Genomic DNA, 22,038 nt, shown 5'->3' on the forward strand with positions numbered 1-22,038 from the left:
CTCCCCTCATAGCCAATTTCAAGCCATAACATGTTACCTCATGTAAACTGGCTTACAAAATTCCTAGAAATCCCTGTGCCAGTGCCAGTTCTAGCACAGCACTGCTCTTGATGGTCAATGATCTAAAAAGAATAATTACAGCTTAAGAGTAAAGTGATTTACCCACAGCACACTTCCATGACAGTAGAGAGGTGGGAGTTGATACTTGCTGCAGGTAGGGTATTTGTAAGAGGAAGAGGATGGCTGGTAGCATGAAGCCTTCTTCCTCAACACACCCTATTTTCAGGGGATGCCTGGGTCACAAAGGTCAAATAACTCTTTTCAAAGTGATACACAATCCCTCATAAGTCAATGATTCTTTAGAAAATGTAAACTGAGGAGTCTGTCTGCTTTTCCTTGTTTTCTAGGCACTGATGTAGGGGTCTGCTGGGGGAGTGGAATACACTTTAAAAGAGAGAGAGAAGGAGTTTCAAAGCCCAGTCTCAACAACAAAAAAAGAGGTAATTTAAAATACTTTGCTCTAACATTGTGCAAATATTATCTAGAACTTTTCAAAATGGTGGTGATATGAAAAAAAAATGATGAGTTCGTGTCCTTTGTAGGGACATGGATGAAACTGGAAAACATCATTCTCAGTAAACTATCGCAAGGACAAAAAACCAAACACCGCATGTTCTCTCTCATAGGTGGGAATTGAACGATGAGAACTCATGGACACAGGAAGGGGAACATCACACTCCGGGGACTGTTGTGGGGTGGGGGGAGAGGGGAGGGACAGCATTAGGAGATACACCTAATGCTAAATGACGAGTTAATGGGTGCAGGAAATCAACATGGCACATGGATACATATGTAACAAACCTGCACATTGTGCACATGTACCCTAAAACCCTAAAGTATAATTAAAAAAAAAAAAACTAAAAAAAAAAAAAAAAAAAAAAAAAAAAAAGAAAACCATCTACCATAAAGTCAGCATGGAGAAAACTCTCAGATACTCTCTGGTCATCTATGTACTCTTTCCGCTTTGGAAATAAGCAAATCCAGACTCACACTATATGGCATAATAGGCAAAAGGTCATGGTCTTTAAAATCCAGTTTAATCACTTACTAGTAATGTGACCTTGGGCTGGTGATATAAACTCTAAACCTCAGGGTCCCCATCTGTATAAGGGAGATATGTATTTCTACTGCATCATATGGTGTGAGGATTAAATGAAAGAACACATGCAAGACCTATAAAGTCACCTATGAAACAGAGACAACAGTATCTATCAGGTAACGTTGTAGTCACAATGGAGATAAAACCTGCCAAGTCCTTAGTGTACACCTTCATCAAGGAGACTCTCAATAAAGATCATCAGCAATTCTGCTGGAAAGGACAATAATCAGGTTTCCTCCTCCCACTTAAGTTAGGTGTACAGTTGATGAGGAGTCCAGAAACAAGATGCATTATGGTAGTCTGCCACACTGACACAGTTGTGTTGTACGCCTCTCTTGTATAATGTGGAAAGACACAAGAACAATAATGGGAAGTTCACTGTAATTTATGTCTCTCTTATTATTTTCCACAATTGAAATCATTTTGAAGAACTTATAGCAGGTCAAGTACTATATTTTATAACAAAAAATACAATGGAGAACGTGACACAATCTTCAATTTGGGAGAAAATGAGGTGGAGGACAATATTCATCATAGTAAAGACAGTTGGGGAATTAAAATTTCCTTTACCTACTAAAGGTGTTTGACTAATTCTAACTCTGTTCTAAAATGCCTTTAAAGAATCTTGAGATTTCCAAGGCATCTGAACCCAATACATTGATTGACTTTCTCAAAATAGCCAGCACTTAGCACCCAGATCCAATGGATCCTGGATCCCCTGACCACCTGTTCACATCTGGGCAGAGGAACACCTTACATTTCTAGAAAAAAAGTCATTAAACTTCAGAAATAAAACCTGCTAAAAGAAGTTATAATTAAAGGTGGAATACGAAGATTCTAATTAATCACCTAATACAAAAAAGAGTTATTCTTTCATTTCTCATAGTTTATGTCATCTGCCTCACGCCCAACAGGTCAATCCTAATATTTCTTTTATCGTTCTGCAGCTCCTTTCTTCCATGAACAGGCTTTTAGGAAATCTCTTCCTTTCCACTAATACCCTTCTTAAAAACAAAAAGGAATTAGAAAGTTACTTTTGAATGTTCTGTAGAAACTGTCATTCTGTCCGAAGTACACTGATACAAAGACTGCACTGCTCAGCAAGGCAACCTCCCTCCTGTGGATGACAGGAGTACTGTGGAGAGCTCCTATCTCCTCTATTGACCTAGAGAGATGTAGATTCTGGCCTGAAACCAGGAAAGTTAGTAAACTTCTTCCTTGATATCTTTTGTCATAATGTGAAAATATATGTGCTACTAACCAGAACAACAGTGTAGCAGTGGAGAGGGGTGTGCAGCAAACAGGAGAAAGAGTTCACTTTCTTTCTAGCTCTTCGAGGTTTCATGCGAAAGGGAAACTTGTTTACCTCCTTGACCGAGTAAAGTAATAGGCACTGGGGGCATGTCTTTCCCTCTGTCTCGGAATATGCTGCTTCACTCCTGACTCTGCTCTCTGTTTCTAATTTCTGTCTGCATCACTCCTTCTCCATTCTAGTGTCAGAGTGATCTTGATAAAATGAAAATCTAACCCAAATCTCTGTCCTCCTTACAGCATCCTTGGGATAAAGTCCAACTCCTTACAGGAAAAGTCTGTCATCACCTGTCTCTATCCTACCACTCCCATTTCATCTGCTACCATATCCCCACACGGACATTATTTCAGCCACATTGAGCTTGTTGTAGGTTCCTAAATAAGCCAAGCTCTCGAATGTGCTTCCATCGTTCATTCATCTAAAACGTGCTTGTCCTTCAGACTCAGCTCAAACTCTGTCTGAGAAGATATCCCCTGAGCACTCCCCATGACCACCACGACCCTACACGATCCAGTGTGTTCCTTCATGCTCACATGGCAGGACACATATCTCTAGGATAGCAGTTTTCACTTTGCATTGTAATTATTGGCTGATCGCCTGTGGAATTCTTAGAAGTTAGAGACTGCATCTCAACTGTAGTATCCTAGCATCCCTAGTACCTAGTCCCTGATACACAGGCATAGCTGACACTAACTTCCTGTTAAATTCAACAACACATTCACTGGAGAAGTCAAAATTTTTTAAATAAAAAATAAAACACTACCCCAACCACACAATAACAAGAGGACTTAAGCTGTTGACTCATCTAGACTCATTACGTCACTTCTTACACCTCATTGTTATATTTCCTTCTGAATACATTTTTGTCTAGGCTTCCGACTGCCTCATTTCCTTGTCATATGTCTTCACTACCCTTCATACTTCATGGTAATTAGTACTATCTATACTCACAGGTTGTAGCTGAAAAAGCCAGCTTGTGAGTAATAGTCCACACCCCAATGTTAGGAAACAAAAAACTAAAAGCTTTTCGTATAAAACAGGGAAAGAGTAAGACGGCCCCAAATAATTGAAAAGAATAGCAGCTCCTGCCACAAACAAACAGTCTATCAAGTCATTACAAGAATGGAGGAAAGTTCGTGCGAATGGAGTAATAATGTTAAAACCATATCGATGCCTAGACTGCTTCCATAAAAGGAAACATCAAGATATTCCAAACCACTATGTCCCTAAATCTGTATCTACGCTTTGGTGAACAATTTACTTTAGGCATAGAAATCAATCACTCACTTCTCCCTACAAACCATTATTCCTTTGGATTAGAACTTTCAGATTATTTTGCCATGTCTGGATTCTCTAGGTGAGAGAATATGCTAAGCTCTGGGAATTCAAAATCCATATAGTTCTTACCCTGCGTAATAGTAAAGTCAGGGAAGAGATGTAGTTGTCTAGTTTAATCTGCTAAATCCAGGCCTAAGGAGCTTCAACCTCCTTGGATTGTCTTGCATTGCAGATCAAATCCTGCCCGCTTCTCTCTCCTTTCCATTTACAGAGTAATATATAGTGGATCTTTCTTGACAATTAAACATAATGTCTAAAACAACAGTATTGCCACAAGGGCCCTCTATACTTTGAAACTGAAAGCTATTGTAAAGCTTCCTCTGACTTTAAGTCCTAACTAGTGTATATTCTTTTATTTAATTCAAATATATACTAAAATATATGTGAATCTGCTAAGAGGCAATAAAGAAAAACAAAGTTATGGTAAAATAGTGAGAGAGAGTCTTTATTGGTGGGCGTCTTCTGGAGAGATAGGCGCTTGTACTGGTTAGCTACATGGCATATAACAAGTAAGTCACGGCAAAGTCAATGATCTTTTTAGATGAAAAGTAATTTTTTGAACTTTACCTTTGCCTTAACCACTTCTAACAATTTGGACTGACTGCAAACTCAGCAGAGGTCATGAGGCTCAGTCTCCTGCTTGACAATCAGCCAAAAGACACCTAAAATGCTTGTTCCTCCCTTGTTATTCTGAGTCATAGCAGCCTGACACCATAGGATCAGTGGGCCATTACTGACTTTGTAAGATGCCTCTTTGAATAGTGGACAAAGTAGTTCCTGCAATAGATACTCACTAACATCTCATGTATGGTATTTTATAGGGTATTCAGTATTAAAATGACAGATCATCTTCTTCCTCAAGAGTACTTTTCTCCTGAGATCACAAAACAGGAAATTAAAGTGCTCAACTAAAATCCCCAATAGAAAATATAAATCTCTGAAACATTTTAATGACATTAATGTCTCCCAAATGCCCAGAAATATTTAAAACTTTAAAACTAGTTAAGAGAAGCCGAGCGCGGTGGCTCATGCTTGTAATCCCAGCACTTTGGGAGGCCAAGGCGGGCGGATCACGAGGTCAGGAGATCGAGACCACGGTGAAACCCCGTCTCTACTAAAAATACAAAAAATTAGCCGGGCGTGGTGGTGGGCGCCTGTAGTCCCAGCTACTTGGGAGGCTGAGGCAGGAGAATGGCGTGAACCCAGGAGGCGGAGCTTGCAGTGAACCGAGATTGCGCCACTGCACTCCAGCCTGGGCGACAGAGCGAGACTCCGTCTCAAAAAAAAAAAAAAAAACTAGTTAAGAGAAAATGACATTCTCTTTCATAAAGCCCAAGTACTTAAATGTCCTGCTCTAGAAAATGACCTCCCTGACCCAGAAAATAATAAATTAAGGGCTCAATTGGCCTTTTTTTTTTTTTCATTCCAAGCTCTTTCTTCTATCTATGGTGAATAAATTAAGAGGAGCCAACCGCTCCATGGCAACTACTTGGAGAGGTATTCATCATTTCCAGAGTAAATTAATGTGTTTGTGGATAGTCACATTATGGGATGCTGTCAAAACTCTTTGCTACCCCCCAAAATGGAATCATGTTTCTTCCCCCATGAGGTCTCCTCTTGATAGCTATTTTTCTTGCATTGATCTGGGTTATCTGTCACCCTTTCAGAAGAACACAGGGTTCAGCCACCTCCCCACAATTGCTGCTGTCCAAGAGGTGTGACAGCTTGAAGATCTCTAAAGAAAAGATACCAAGGGTTACACAGGGCATCTTTCAGTCCAAAGTGGTAATGGGAACAAGAACCTTCTCTACCTTGCAGGTCAGCTTTGGTCAACGCAACTTTGTTAGCAAAAGAACAGAAAAAGCGAAAACAATAACCAGAGGTTAGTAAGAGGTAGAATAAACCAGGATAACATTACAGAAATGAAAACGCAATCTGCATAACCATCACTCAGACAGACAATTGAAATGCTCTACAGGTTCACCAGAGACAGCAAAGACGAGGTTAAGGAGTAGGGCAGAGAGGGACACGCAGACCAGGAACAGAGCCGGCCTCCTCAGAGCCAAGTCAGCAGAGCAGGGCAGGGGCGCATCAGACTTGACAAAGCACAGGCAACGGGCAACAAGAGCTTTCTCACATCCACACAGCCAACCTCGGGGAGTGCATGGTCAGACTGAAAAACACGTGTGTGCAATCAGATGGAGCCCACAGAAACAATTCTAAACATTAGGAGTTGAGCATGAAAGAGTCACTTGAGTGTACCCCTTGTGCCCTCTTGCAAACACCACCCAGGAATTTGGCACTAGAATTAGACATTTGGATCATGGTGATTTGGGAACACCAAAATGCTCAATTTGTTTAATTTTAAAAATATATCCAAACCCAAATAGTTGTGGGCAAAAGGGCACCAGACTAATGTCATTTTTATTTATTCATGCCAGTTTCAAAACAAAGCACGTGTATTTCTTTCAGATGTTTATCATCTGCAATTGTGAAACCACATTTCTAGCTGATCATGCCTTGGCCTCTGCAGCAAAGCTGGCCTCAATATAGGAAGATACATTTACCAGCCACGTATTAAATCAGGTATGATTTTTTAAAAAACCCTAGCTTAAATTGAGAGGTATCAAGTTACAACTAAATGTTGACTAGGAGTTGCCCAGAAATTGCACTTAATATCTAAATTATACACTTTGCATCTATCAGAGACATAAAATCAAATACTAGTTTCAAGATTTTTTTCTTTTTTGCTACTTATACTTGAGAGCTGAAGAGTAGTAAATTAGTATGTTTTTAAATAATTTTGCTAGCACTTTGGGAGGCCGAGGCGGGCGGATCACCTGAGGTCAAGAGTTCAAGACCAGCCTGGCCAACATGGTAAAACCCCATCTCTACTAAAAATACAAAAATTAGCCGGGTATGGTGGCAGGCACCTGTAATCCCAGCTACTCGGGAGGCTGAGGCAGGAGAATCGCTTGAAGCTGGGAGGTGGAGGATGCAGTGAGCCAAGATCACGCCACTGCACTCCAGCCTGGGCAACAAGAGCAAAACTCCATCTCACTCACTCACTCGATCAATCAATAAAATAAATAAATATAATTTTGGACTCTTTTGCCTTTTATTTTACCTGCTGTCACGGGTCTGATATAATAGGGAAGGTAATACATTTACTACCTAGGGATGTTAAAGTGTCATTGTCAATGACTTTGATAGAAACACATATTAAATGTAGATAGATACAGATATTTATCTATCTGTGTGTGTGTGTGTGTGTGTGTGTATGTTTATCTGTGTATTCTAGATTTGCTAGAATAAAACATATCTTGAAGAGATTCTGGTCTTAGTTCTTAGTTATAAAACCTCATCCCCTATTTGTTTACTATTCTAAACAAAAGAAATGATAAATTAGGAAACATGTTCTGTTTCCTGTGGTCCTCATACTACCTAATGCTCAAAGGCCTTCTTGGGGGTCTCATGCTCTACACAAGAGATTCAGAATAAAAATGATGCCTTTTTGCAGTGTCTCCAATGTTCTGTGCTCTCCCTTTACCTCCCCACCATCTTACACAGAACCCTAAAACGCTCCTGGGGTCTCTTGCAAGGGCTTATTCACAGTGGTACAAACTTCCAATGACAGTAATTTATGCCTTAACCCACTTTGGGCCATTTTTCCTGGCCACTTAGGCTAATTATCCAAGTCATTTGTGTACAATCAACAAGGACTTTCTTGCCTCAGCACTCACCCTCCACTTCATCCCACCCAGCGGGGTAGGCATAATGCTCAGTGGGTAACCGTTGTAATTATCTCCATGGCAATAGAGTGCAGTGCTATTAGGCTCATGGGACTCACCATAGATTCAGATGGTGGAGCCATCAAGCCACAATATCCGGCTTTGAACAATCAACCATACTCAGAGGAAGGTCAGAGCTCTCTTTAATGCATGTGATGAGTAATGCCAAACTGCACATAGAGCTGTAGATAGGGGTAGGGACATTTTCCCCAACTCGTTATGTAATTTCTTTTTGCTGATGCTCTTACTGCTTCTCTTAAAACTCTCTTAAGTGAGGTCATTCTCCCTTTATATTATACATTTTAGTACCCTTTTATAAAGTTTAGACCTCCTTTTAATCCAATACTATAGCTTTATTTATTTACACCTTAATTTTTGTATTCTGTATACCTGTACTACCAATACAGTAGCCATTGACATGTGTATTGAGCACTTTAAATGCATGTAGCCCCTGAGTTGAGGTGTGCTGCAAGTATAAAATACATACTCAAGTTTAGAGGCTTAATACGAAAAAAAGTGTAAAATATTGATAATTTTATCTCTATTACATTCTGAAATAATATTTTGGGTATATTTAGTTAAATTGAATAAAATACAAAATTAAAATAAATTTGACCTGTTACTTTATACCTTTTTAAAATGTAGCTACTAGGAAATTTATAATTGCATGTGTTACATGTATCTATTGGAAAACATTGACATAGAGTTAAATGGATGATTCCTGTTAACTTTTAAATCTGAAGAACTGATGGCATGATAAAAATTATGTAACATTTGACCAGTATCTTATGCTTTCTAATATGTGCTCTTATATTGTGATTTGACTTCATATGATTAATTACTCCAGGATAAAAGGAATTACTGCCATTCCACAATCTTCTAAACTACTATATTCAATTTAATTCCAAATACTACATCTATTCCAGGATTGCCCTTTAATACACAAAAGAACTAAAAGCAAGCCAAGGAGACAAAAATCCTTGATTGAATGAAATTTTTCATTTCTAGGAGCAAAGTGGCTGCTTTAAGGGCTTAGTGATTCCCAACCTCCTGTCCCTTTATATACACACACACACACACACACACACACACACACACACTACATACTACAAACACCATATTTGGCCAAGAGAATTTAAGAAATATTTCTGGATAAAGGAAAAATGGAGTGGGTTATAGGAATGAACATTCCTATTACTAGTGCAAAATACAAAAATAACTCTTAGGCAAAGGGAAACAATTTCCATAACTCCAAGTCAGCCTGATAAGCTGACAGGAAGCTTTTATAAAAGTGTGTTTACGATGATGAGCGAACCCAGATGGAAGCTGTTTAAGAACAGAAGCGATACATGAAGTTGAACACAGAAGAGGAATGAACAGATTTGATGTGGTAAATTAACAACTGATACAAGGAAACACAATATATTGCACAAACACAGGACCATAAGGCTCAACCAAAAGGCTCAAAAAGAAAAAAAGGAAATAATTACATAGATCCTTGGTCAGGCAACTTTTTTGCCTTTCAAGTTAGGTAAGAGTCACGTTTTCAGCCAACCCAAGGCTACTAGGGAAGGCTGAATGTGTTCACTTCTGCCATCTGCTGGTTAAAACTAGATTGTTTACATTGCAAATAATTGTTGGATTCAGGAAGACCTGTAAAATTCATTTAATATCTCTAGAGACAGTGGATCATCTACAGGAACAGGCTGAGCATGGTTTGTTGTGCTGCATGGGTAGACATGCAGTATTATTACATGTTTGACATAAAATAATATTTGTAAACAATAATCCTACCATTCATCGAGTACCTACTACATACCAGGCATTTTATGTGTATTTCTGATTTCCTTACATTCAAGGTAAGTTTTATTGCCCTGTTTTATAGGTAAGAAAGATATAGCTTAGAGAAGTTACATCACCTTCCAAATGTCACATAGCTAACAAGAGCTACTACCTGGAGCTGAATCCAGGTCTTTCTAATATCAAAGCCCATAATGTTCCATTTTACCACCCTAAAGAACTGCCTAGCAATGCCTGATAACTAGTAAGTACTTAATAAATGTTAGTTCCCTTCCATCATCATGGCATTTGGACATCGTTTTCCTATCACCTGCTAGATTTGCATTAAATAATGCAGTCACTATCAGCCAAAATAAGAAACATTTTATTAATTAGTGACACATACATAAAATCTCTGATTTTCCCCTCATCATGTTTTAAAGTATCAATAAAAGTCTCCAGTGCTCTTTCAGCCATTCTGGAAGCCAAGGTACACATTGGAAGAAGCCTGATGTCAATGCCAGGGAAGTTTTTTATTTTATTTTATTTTTATTGGTAAGTATGTGATACTCAGAAAACATCTGCCAACATACATTCCTGGAGCCTGTGGCACATGTCTTGACATACTAAACCAGTGACAAGATGACACTGATGGTGATGCAATGTCACATGGCAAATGAGAATGAGACAGAACTGGTCAACTGAGGAAGGAGGCACTGGCAGAGGAAGCAAAGAGGCTTGGTGCTTGCAACAAGGCTGTAGCTTAACAAGAAAAAAACAGGTTGTACCTTCACAGCCACGCTCGATCTGTCCGCTCCGATGAAGAGCATCATTGATGAGGTCTGGCAGGCGTCCATTCAAGTCCACTGATGCCAGACAGCCCTGAAAGCCATCTCGAGAGGCCACGAGCTTTGGGAGGTTGCTGTACATGCCTTGGGCCAGACCAGCCATGTAGAGATCACCTGAAAAGGAAAGTAAGTAGCAAAAGAGAATGAGTAAAGGATGTGGTGACCATGTCAACTAGTTTGATACACTTGAGATAATTCATCAGATAAGGGATAAGATAGCTGGGGGGGGAACAGCATAAATGAGATAAGCACCAGAGTTTCTACCCTGCAAAAAAAGGAAATCAACATTTATTATGTGTCATACATTTTATATATATCATCTCAAAAATTTAATCATCATAGATGGAGTAAAGATTAACAATATTGTCAACAAAGCAAGCATTTATTGAGTGCTTTTTATGTGCTTCTTACCAATAATATGCTGAGGGTTTTACAGACATTCCATCAAAACTTATCATAACCTATACAGAAACTAACAATTACTATCCTCATTTTGCAGAGAAAAGTAAATGTAAGCTGAACAAGGCTAAGACAGTTTACTGATGACACCAGACATTAAATGATTCAGCTGAAATTCCAAAGCCTATATTCCTTCCTCTGTATTATGGCCCCTCACACACTTTGACACTTATCCTGTCATCTCTCAGCCCCCACAGCATGACATTCCCGAGGTTATCAGAGAAAATGAATGATTCCTTGATGAGTCGTCTAAGTAAAAACGGAAAAAATTGCATTACAGGATAATTCAACATTGTTAAAACAGGATATGGATGATGTATCAAAAATGCATGGCACTCTGAACCTGTGATTTGCCTCCGGAAACAGTCTACCTATTGTAAGAAAAGCTCTATTAAAAACTAAATTTCTTTACAAGGTTTACCTTTCAAATCCAGATTTTTGGCACCATTGATAACCTGAGTGACCACTTTGGTGTCCACTTTCAGGCTATGAGTGTTACTATTATCCCGAGTGATGACGACATTGTGCCACTGGTTGTCGTTCAGGGGGCGGTCACTGTTGCCTTTGATCACATTGGGACCGTTTCCGAGGTCAAAAACGTAGTGTATATACCTAGGGAAAAAAAAAAAAAAACAATAATTGGAAAATCCCTGAAGTGGTTTAATGGCTATATGTGTGTAACTGACATAGGGGGCTTCAAATCCCCTGTGCTAATTGGCATAATGCAGGAATAGTTTAAATCTTGATATGAGGTTACAAGAATAGTCAGATTTTATCCTATCATGCTTCACTATAATTCCATACTCATCGAGTCCATTTCATTAACACTACCTACTAATAGTCTCCAGACTCAAAGTAGCCCAGGTTGTATACTACAAAACATAAGGGGGTGACTTTTAAATTCATCGTCAACCATTAATCTGTTTTGGTTTTTGTTTTGACTATTTTCTAATACATGGTAGTAAAATGTCTTGAGGAAAGGGCAGCTTCTAAAAGCTTGCATATATGGGCTAACGGTAGGATTTAAAATACGTGTTTCATCTTTTGGTATAAATTGGGTGGTTGTAGTTAGTAATACTCAAGAATTAGATGCAACACAAATCATAGCCCTCTTTTGCAAAAATAAGCTTTTCTTCTATAGTTTTAGAGGGCTACATTTCATAGTAAAAAGTCTGTTAGTGTTGAGTTAGTGGAAGACCTTTAAATTAAATCATGAGCCTCTCTCCTTTCCAGACCTAATAACTTTATGGATCCATTTAATCAAGGAAGATTCAAGAATGTGTCAGGAATGAAGGGTAGGGAGTAGAATAGACAAGTTATTTTTATGTCCATATTTTACATAGAGCTTCAGCAGATTAAAGGTGTCCAACGTAAGTCATTATCCCTTCTACTTACCCCTTGACAAGCTCGACTGCAATGAAGTCATTGCCATCACCACTATTGAAGAGAATGAAGCCATCTGGTGAGGTGGTCTTGAACTGGAAGAAGAGGTGCATGGAGGTGTAAGCCTGAAGAGTAGCAAGGCTCAGGTAGCTGCTCTTGGTCTTAAAGGTGACAGGGTCAGCAATGATGTTCCTTAGTCCAAAACGAGCCTTCAGCTCACAATAATCAATGTCACCATTTTTGCACAAGTCAATGTAGAGAAGGCCATTAAACATGAGGCTCTGCAGATGGCCAATGAAGCTGGAGGGGACAACGGAGATGTAACGTTTCTCAGTCATGATTCCTGTTTCAATGTTGTGGAACTCCAAACGGGTATGGTCTCCCACCATTGTACCTGTGAAAATTGTAAATGAGGTACAAACAGAAGAAGTTACCATCATTCATCAAAACACTCTCAAGTATATTTTTTGGGTGTAACTTGTTTCCACACAGAATATTCAGTTTTCTTGGGTGAGTTCCAGAAAACCAAATACTCAGTGTGGTAGATACCTTACTTGGCCTCAATCCGGGCGCTGAGGACTAGCCTTGCCCAAATTACATGTTCTGAATCCCATGCTCTCATGCAGCTGCTCAGCACGGCTCATCATATAAGGGGAAATATGAGGTCATGAGTAACCCAGGCTAAAGGATAAAACTATTGGTATCCTCCATTCAGGAGAATCACTGGACACTAATATACACTATAAGAAGAAAGGCCTTTTTGCTCTGACCCTTGTAAAGACACAACAAACAAGTCTTGGGCATTCACTACTAAGTATTTTTTCTTGTAATAACTCACCACTTAGTATTTGTGGGAAGGATTCTATTATAGAATATCAGCTGACTTTACCTGCCCAGCAACCGTTACTTTATCTTATAATAACACATAATTTTTCTTTAGGAAGCTACCCACCCCTCTTGACCTTTCAACCACCTGAACTGGATAAAGTTGACCCTAATCAAGCTACTCAGCCTAGACCACTCAATGTATTTTACCTCCCTAACTATCACAGACTTTGGACTACAGACTAAAAAAGCGGTCATTACACTTTAGGGTGTATCAGAATCACCTGGGGGTCTTAGGGCCTCAGAGTTTAGAATTCAAAAGTCTGGGGTGAGGGCTGAGAATCTGCATTTCTAACAAGTTCCAAAGTGATGCTCTTGTGGCTGATTTAGGGACCACCCTTAGAACTGGCAACAACCCAAGCCAGCCCAGCCACACTCAGCTCCAGAACTCTTGCTGGTACACTTAGGAAAGAGGCATTCTTTGCAAGCGAGGATTGCTGGAGGGGTAAGAAGCAAGCTTTGAGTTCCTGGAGACTATAAGAAAATCAGAGGGATCAGAGGACTAGCAACCCAGAAGACAATGACAAAATGAAGAGAATCATTTGTGCTGTCCTTTGAGACTCTGGATCAAGCCAGGCACCTCCCGGCTTTTTCAAACTGTGTGGCAATAGACTCCCTTTCATGCTAAAAGCATTTGAGTTGGGTTTCTGACATTCACAACGGAAATATCTTCAGCTGATACAAACGAACTATTTAGAACTTTTATTACCTATTTTACCTAGAAGTGGTGAGTGACTAGGGCAGAGGGGATAAGGAGGGCTTGAAATAAATACAAAGAGACTGGAAATTTTAATAACAAAATAAAGAAAAACATCATTAATGCAGCCAGAGTAGAAATTGGCTTCCTCAACATTTATAGAGAAAAATCATGTTAAAACATAACAAACCATGTTCTACTGCCAAGCATTAGAGGGGGAATTCTTTCTTCCTGTCCTCTCTTGTTGTTACCTTCTACATTGAAGAAACTCCATTAGCAAGACTGATAGCATCTCTTTATTTCCCCTTTAACAACTTTCCTGAAGAAGTGACATAATCAGAAATATTAAGGATAATCTGCAAAGAGAAGCTGTGTATGCTTAGCTCAGCCCCTAACACCTCCTGTTTCTCTTTGCTGGAGCAAGCTGCCTTCAGAATTGTCCATTCTACTGCATGCATCCATAGAATGGGTGTTACAGGAGCAAGCCTTGCTTCCACAAAGGATGTCTGCCCAGTTCTGAACTACTATTCAAGTGGGCAATTCTGTCTAATTCTGAAGTTCCGTGGGTGTAAGCAATACTATTAATGTGTGTTATTACTAATTAAAATGATATTTGCCTTCCATCCTCATTGCAATATTTTCTCTATTGGCTCAGAATTCCAGTGACAAGAAAAGGGAGGATTGTATTTTCTTAGGTCTCTGAAACTTCAGTATCTGGGAGACTAAACCAGACCGTACCCTTAAATGCTCAATATTGGTTTTACCTCTTTCGGAAAAATCTCAGACCTAATTTAAAGAATTGGCTGGAGACGGCCGGGCGCAATGGCTCACGCTTGTAATCCCAGCACTTTGGGAGGCTGAGGCGGGCGGATCACGAGGTCAGGAGATCAAGACCACGGTGAAACCCCGTCTCTACTAAAAATACAAAAAATTAGCCGGGCGTGGTGGCGGGCGCCTGTAGTCCCAGCTACTCGGAGAGGCTGAGGCAGGAGAATGGCGTGAACCCGGGAGGCGGAGCTTGCAGTGAGCCGAGATTGCACCACTGCACTCCAGCCTGGACGACAGAGTGAGACTCGGTCTCAAAAAAAAAAAAAAAAAAAAAAGAATTGGCTGGAGACAGTGGTTCATGCCTGTAATCCCAGCACTTTGGGAGGCCGAGACAGAAAGATTGCTTGAGGCTAGGAGTTCAAGACCAGCCTGGGCAATATAGCAAGACCCAGTCTCTACAAATTTAAAAACAATATTAGCCAGGCATAGAGTTATGCACCTGTAGTGCTAGCTACTCAGGAGGCTAAGGAAGGAGGATCACTGGAGCCCAAGAGTTTGAGGCTGCACTCCAGCCTAGGTAACACAGCGAGATGCTATCTCTAAAAAAAATAAAAATAAAATTTCTCATATTCCCTATAAGCACAAAAATTAGATTTACATGTTATGAGCTTCTATGCGGTGTTTTGACAACTAGTGACAAATCACTCTCTTAATATAAGAAAAAACGATGTTGGTTAACTTAAATATAAAAATCAAAATGCAACATAAATCTGCTAACAACTAGGAAATAAAATTGCTTAGTGTTAAAAATCAGACTGGCTGTGAAAATGCAAAGCAACATAACCTAAATTTACATGCTCTAAATTAATAAAATGACTGAAAGAAACATCTATTGTCAAACTGGCTATAGCTACTCCTACCAGGAAGGGGAGCTGGGCTGGAAAATGATGGGGAGGGGGAGTCATAATCAAAATCCATGGAAACACAGAAACTGAACTATGATGATGCTGCTAGTCATGCTAATTCTTATTTTACAAAGAAAAAAGTCTAAGATGAGAACTAAGAAGTGAGAATGGAGAATCTCTGGTGAAGACTGGTGTTCCAAAAGGAATCTGAAGATGCAATTTTAAAGTCGAGAGCTTTGAGAGAAATTCTGGATGAACTGACCTCCAGGATTGAGGGGTTGGGAAATTCTGCTCACTAGAAAATTAATTTTTTACAGCAAAAAAAAAAAAGTGTTTACTGAGATAGGAGACAGCAGAGAGACTGAGCATGGACGTGGATAAGTACAAGAAGTGAAGTTAATGGTGGATTTAAGAGCTTAGCCCAGGAACACAAACTGAGAGTTCACGATGACTCCACACAGAAGCCGCACCTAAAAGTTGGCTAGGGGAGGGGAAGAAGGCCGTGTGGGATCAAATTAGAAAAGGAATTCCCTTGGGAGGTCGAGGCGGGTGGATCACGAGGTCAGGAGATAGAGACCATCCTGGCTAACATGGTGAAACACTGTCTCTATTAAAACTACAAAAAATTAGCCTGGCATGGTGGCACACGCCTGTAGTCCCAGCTACTTGGGAGGCAGAGGCAAGATAATTGCTTGAACCCAGGAGGCAGAGCTTGAAGTGAGCCGAGATCATGCCACTGCACCCCAGCCTGGGCAACAAAGTGAGACTCTGTCTCAGGGGCAAAAAAAAAAAAAAAAAAAAAAATTGGCTTCACTCTGTGCTAAAGGAACTTACTCCTTTGTTGATGGAGACTTCAAAAAATAAGTATATTATTGCACCTGCGCAAAGCATGAGTGATTGCTGAAAGTTTGAAACCTGTGCCAAACTAACAAAATAATTTTTTTTAAATCTGCGTGTCATTTAATCAATAGTAGTGATGGAAACCTTTCACTCATCTCCTCTGAATGCTGTCTGCAAACCGAACCTACTTTCCACTTAAGGGGCAAATATATTCATACCTCACAGCAGCTTCTTTCAAACTTCAGGGGAAAGAGAAGTAACGATAACAAGCCAAAACCAAGACTACTGAAAATTCCATATAAGGCAGGCATTGTGCTAAATATTGCATAATCACTATGAAATGTCATTATCCCAATAAAATTGTAGATAAGTATCTTTCTCTTGCTTTAGAGGTTAGGACATTTAGCTTGTAGAGGTTAAGCAGTTTGATCAAGATTCATGCAGGTGGTAAATGGTAGACCCCTACATTGAACCCAGGTGTGCTAATTCCAAAGCCCGTATCTTTACTAGCACAATGAACTGTCTTTGGAAAAAAGGTTTGACTTATTCCTCACATCACTGCCCAAGAAAAGCAGTAGGTAGAATTTAACTGGTGAAATTTCCATGTAGAAGCTGTTGTAAGGAGTTCTTACTTCTTCCCTATGGCCCAGTATCAGAACGTCATTCCATCTAATTCATGGGTAATATATCCAGCACCTTTCCTAAAGCAGCATTGTTGCCTTGCCTCCTTGTCACACATTCACTTCCATATTTCACTGATGGCCAACAAGCAGTCTATAAACCAGCTCTTAGAGTGATGAAGGACATATGGAAAATTCTGGCCAGGTTCAAGCAGTAGCTTATAGCATCTAGAGGATGAGCATGGAGAGTCCAGGGCTGTACTGCCTGACTTTGCATTCTGCCTCCAAGACTTCTTCACTGGGTTACCCTGGGGGAGTTATTGAATGTTTCTATGCCTCAGATTCCCATCTGTAAAACAGGTATGAAGTTAGCAGGGTTAAAAGTATCAATACAAGTAAAGTACTTAATAGAGTGCCTATGGCTTAAACTGTGCGCTATTACTAATTATGCCGCATTCATTTCTCTCTCTCCCTCTGAAATGATTGAATCATATTGTGGTCATTTCACTTACCGTTTTTCTCTTTTTTTTGTGAGAATGTGGGCTCTTTTTAAGTAGAGGCCACCTCTTGTGTCTTCTATATGTCCCACAGTGGCTACCAAAGGGGTCTGAGCACAGCCAGCGTTCCTAACTCCCGGGGGAGGGGTTTATATTTAAGACATTTGCTTTGTGGTCAAGGCTTGGGTCCTCACCATTTCTACACATGAGGTTCCTGGCCAAAACTAAGAGCTCAGCAAAAAAGAATAATGGGAAACGCTGAGAGGAAGCAAAGTGACCTTTCGTGGCTCTTAGACTTGGGGAGAGAAGTTAAGAAAACGAAGGCTTATAGAGTACCAGTCAAGAATCTTCATAGTTTGTCCACAATTCCCTAGCTCTGCTGGTCCCACATCCCTTTCTCCATAATATCAGCATTTTTTAAAAGCGTGTAAATGTGTGGTATAAAATACTTTAGTAAAAAAAGGTTTCTGGAACCAAAAAAAAAATTAAATACTGTATACTTATCAATGACTTGCAATGTACATTAGCTTATTAAAGTCTCCTAATAAGGCTGGCAATAAAGAACTCCATTTCATTGTTTGACCTAACACTCCTCAATCCTATTTTATCAAGTTTTTAAAAATTACTATGAGAAATAAATTTTAAACGGAAAATTTTGCAAAATGACTTTTTACAGCTTGGTGCTATATATGCTATGTAGATAAGGACAGGAGAAGTCAACAAGAACCAGTGTAGTCAAATTTTTCTACTAGCAAGGGCAAATTTTTGTACTAGCAAGAAGTTCTAGGCAGAGGAGGCAGTTCATGCAGCATTAGGCCCCAAATCTGAGGAGTATAACTCAAGTTGTGCTTGGTATAGTAATGTATTCTTAATAATAGAAACACAGATCAATCAATTATTATTAACTGTCAACTGAACTTAATGCTTTTCCAAGAACAAAATCACATTACAATAAATGATAAACACAAGCTTGAGGAGTATTTCTATTCTTGCTTTTGATTTCTTGTGAGTCAGACCTATTCTTTACATCATTTCTATAAACTAGCTGAAATTGAACACACTAGGGGGACCTTAAAGAACATTAAAGGGATTACTAAATAAGTCAGTGAGATACTACTTAATAACTTGAGGACTGTGGGTATTTTCGTTTCATTGCCTGATTTTATGACTTCTGTGAACGAAAATTAAAATTTCCCCACCCCTTATCACTGTAAAAAGCAACCCAAGATTGTAGCTCATAAGCAAAACAGTACTTTTCCTCTCTCAAATTTCTTTATCCTTCTGGCTGCTTTCTTCCATCAGCAGTGAAGTTCGGGGGGTAGGGGGGACACGTCTGAAAATGAAAGAGCTTCATTAATTTCAAAAAATCAAATTACTGGATAATGGCATTTCGCGACTTGGCCCTGCTTTTTAATTATTAGTGGTAAAAGAAAGTGCAATTTACAAATACCTTTATTCCAAAGTTTTCATAAAAGAATAATGACTGAGAGAGACACATTATAGTACCCTCAGCTCTGTAGTTCTTTATGACTATACTTTTGGAGCATTTATTTTCCAGGGAAAATGAAAGGAACTCACTGTCAGGAGAGATCAGGGTGAGGTCGCCATCTCGTGGCTGCTTTTCAGAAGCTGCTGTGAATCCCATCACCCTTCAGAGACAAGCCCAGAGGAGTGAGCAAGAGATGTGTGACTCATCACCGGGGCCTTTGCAGGATCCAGATGCACCAACAGTTCATATAGTTCTTGAATAATTAATTCAGGTTGGCTGTGGGCACTAAATAGTGTAACCATTTGCACATCTCTTTTAAAATGTTCATTTCAAATGTGAATTTATGCTCCAGGCAAGTAGACCAGGAACTTCACCTCCCACTTCTAAGTTATGTCTGCGTGTAATCAAAGTGTTTTGGATAATTGTTGTGGTGCTTCTGTTTGTCTTTGTTTTTGTGAGGGAGAGGTCAAGTGTTGTGGTCTACCTCCTGCAAGTTTCTTAGGAGACTTTAATAAGCTAATGCATTCCCTACCTCACTCCAACCCATTCCATTATATTTTTCCCATATTGCAAGATAAATTATTTTCTTATGATGGATTTTGAAGTACAGCAAGCAGAATGATTTTGTGGAATCACACTGACATGGATTTGGAGCTTAATTATACAACGCTCTCAAAGTTTTATGCTTCCTTTAAATGACATTAAGAACACTTACCTTTAAAGGCTATAGTGAATGACAGAAGATTAAAGGAGCTGATATGCTTAACACAGCTAACAGTTTCTAATGCCTACTGGGCACTGGATATGTGCCTAGACGCTCTTCCTTAATCCACAGGATATCCTTCTCTACACACACACACCTGCACATGCACGTACATATCTTACTATATTTCCTGATTCCAGAAGTATAGAAACTCAGGCTCATGAATATAAAATTAAATTATAAGATCCCAAATTACAGAATATTCATGCTGGAAAAGCCCATAGAAATAATAGAATTTCAATTTTAAAAAGGAGGAAATTAGGAAAAAGAGGTTCAGTATATCTATCCCAAAGGCATAAAACATTTTAGTGGCAATGAGTGTATTAGACTCCCAGGGCTACTGACTGTCTTATTCACAGAAGAAACCATGGAGATGGCTTAGGCCACTGACTGCATTTGACAAGGCCCAGGAATGTTAACTTTCCTAACGTCCTGCAAGTTAATGTCAGGGCCCAGATCTGATGGCAACAGTGTTACATGTAATATCCCATGCTGCCCCAAATCTTCTTTCCCATATGGATAAGAATTCTGCTTCATAGATGTGTCCTGCTCTAGAATATCAGAGAGGGAAGACTTATAAGATATAGCATGTAAGGCCAGTCGTGATGGCTCATGCCTGTAATCCCAGCACTTTGGGAGGCTGAGGTGGGTGGATCACGAGGTCAGGAGATCGAGACCATCCTGGCTAACATGGTGAAACCCCATCTCTACTAAAAATACAAAAAATTAGCCAGGCGTGGTGGCGGGTGCCTGTAGTCCCAGCTACTCGGGAGGCTGAGGCAGGAGAATGGCGTGAACCAGGGAGGCGGAGCTTGCAGTGAGCCAAGATCGCACCACTGCACTCCAGCCTGGGCAACAGAGTGAGACTCTGTCTCAAAAAAGAGAAAAAAAAAGATATAGTATGTAAAATGACACTTGATGATACCCTCTCTCATACCTCAGCCTTCATAAATTACATCAAATTCAGTCTGAAGATCTACCTTTATATACCACTCCTGATTTCTCCAGCACAAATGGGTAATTCTCTCTTCTGATTGACAAATTATAATCTCACCCACCAAAATTAGAATCTCATTTTATATTTTGGTCCTATTTTCAAATACCAGAGTCCTATCTGATCTGCTTAATTGGTTCATTATTTGAGGAAACAGGTAATCTCGTCTGTTTCCATTTTATCTTCTGCAATTCTAGCATGCTGCTGACATAGAACAAATGCTTACAAAATACTTATTGATTGTGTGGAGCTCTGAATGTTGCTTTCCACACGAATGGGTTCCTTAATTTATTCCTCACCCTCCTAAATGTAAATTCCACCAGGCTAAAGATTTGCTTGTTTGTTCACCACTGTATTCTCAGTGCCTTGTAAAATGGTGTGTGGTGCAGAATAAATAATTAATAATGATTTAAAAAGTAATTAATTAAACCAAACCTTATTCAGCACCTTCTAAGTATCATGCACTGTTTTAGTACTTACTTTTACCTGTAATGTTCTGAATTTCCGGTTTGCCCATCTCTTCTACTAGAGAATGATTCACTCACTGATGGAAGGAACCGGCATATGGGAGGAGATTGACATGTGATTTTTGAATGATTGAATAATAAAAGGATCTGTAGAACCCTACATCTGTTCTGCAGACACATACTCTATGCCTAAGGAGAGAGATCCATAAATACGTAGTTATAGTTAGTAGGTAATTTCCATAACTCACATTGATGAAAAGGGATTGTAAAATACAGAGGAAGACCTTCTTAGCCTTGCCTGAGTTTGTCAATAGAAAACATGATTTGTGACTTCTACTATGCAAAATAAAAGGTTTTGCAAAACACTGTTTGCTCACTCAATGACCGAGAGGACTATGAGAGAAAAGAGAGATGAATTTCACCATAGTCATACTCACCCTCAGCCACATCATCATCCACGGTTAACTTAAGGCTTTTTCCTCTCCGCACCACCCGAACGGTGTGCCACTCGTTGTCATTGAGCTTCTGCCCTGCATACAAGGTCTCTGGTCCTTTGCCTAAGGATGGTAGTAAGTGCCACAGTTAGAATCAATTCTGAAAGTAGTGCTCATGCATCAGGGTTGTCAAAACCACACTGGTGCACATGACCCAGCAGCATTCAAGGAATTATATTCCACCCAAAGTCCATTCGAATTTTACTGATCCAATGGATTCTCCGTAGGAGTCCCCAAATGCAAAAGTCTCAATTCAAACATAAAGTATAATGGCACAGTAATGAAAAAAATAGTGCCTTCCTTTATCTTAGATATAAGGTTTTCAAATGCCAATGGCAGTAAGTAATCATTTACAGGAAGCTGTAGTTAGCAGTCATTAATCTCTCAGTCTTAGAATCCAGATGAATTTATTTAAGATATAGGAAATTTACCATAATATTTTTTCTTTAGAATAATTTGGCCATTTGGCATGATACACCAGTCTGGCTATTAGAGAGTATCCACCAATAGGATGAGAAAAGAACTTTGCAACACATACTGCCTTAACTTG

General features: G+C 39.5%; 1 protein-coding gene across 30 annotated transcripts in view; it reads right to left on the minus strand.

Annotated features, from left to right (window-relative positions):
- NRXN3 (neurexin 3) overlaps positions 1–22,038 on the minus strand; it is a 1,697,203-nt gene that overhangs the window by 875,051 nt on the left and 800,114 nt on the right. For 18 of the 30 annotated variants that reach the window (XM_030804215.1, XM_030804199.1, XM_030804204.1 and 15 more), the window contains 4 exons: positions 21,432–21,551; positions 12,082–12,463; positions 11,108–11,298; positions 10,168–10,341 (listed from right to left, as the gene is read on the minus strand). In XM_030804215.1, the coding sequence (XP_030660075.1) occupies positions 10,168–10,341; positions 11,108–11,298; positions 12,082–12,463; positions 21,432–21,551 (867 nt within the window). Of the gene's footprint in view, positions 1–5,620; positions 5,648–10,167; positions 10,342–11,107; positions 11,299–12,081; positions 12,464–21,431; positions 21,552–22,038 lie in introns of all 30 variants that reach the window. The other 12 variants (XM_030804191.1, XM_030804192.1, XM_030804197.1 and 9 more) reach the window with 1 other exon arrangement.

The sequence above is a fragment of the Nomascus leucogenys genome, chromosome 22a, assembly GCF_006542625.1.
Source record: "Nomascus leucogenys isolate Asia chromosome 22a, Asia_NLE_v1, whole genome shotgun sequence".
Taxonomy (NCBI): Eukaryota; Metazoa; Chordata; class Mammalia; order Primates; family Hylobatidae; genus Nomascus; species Nomascus leucogenys.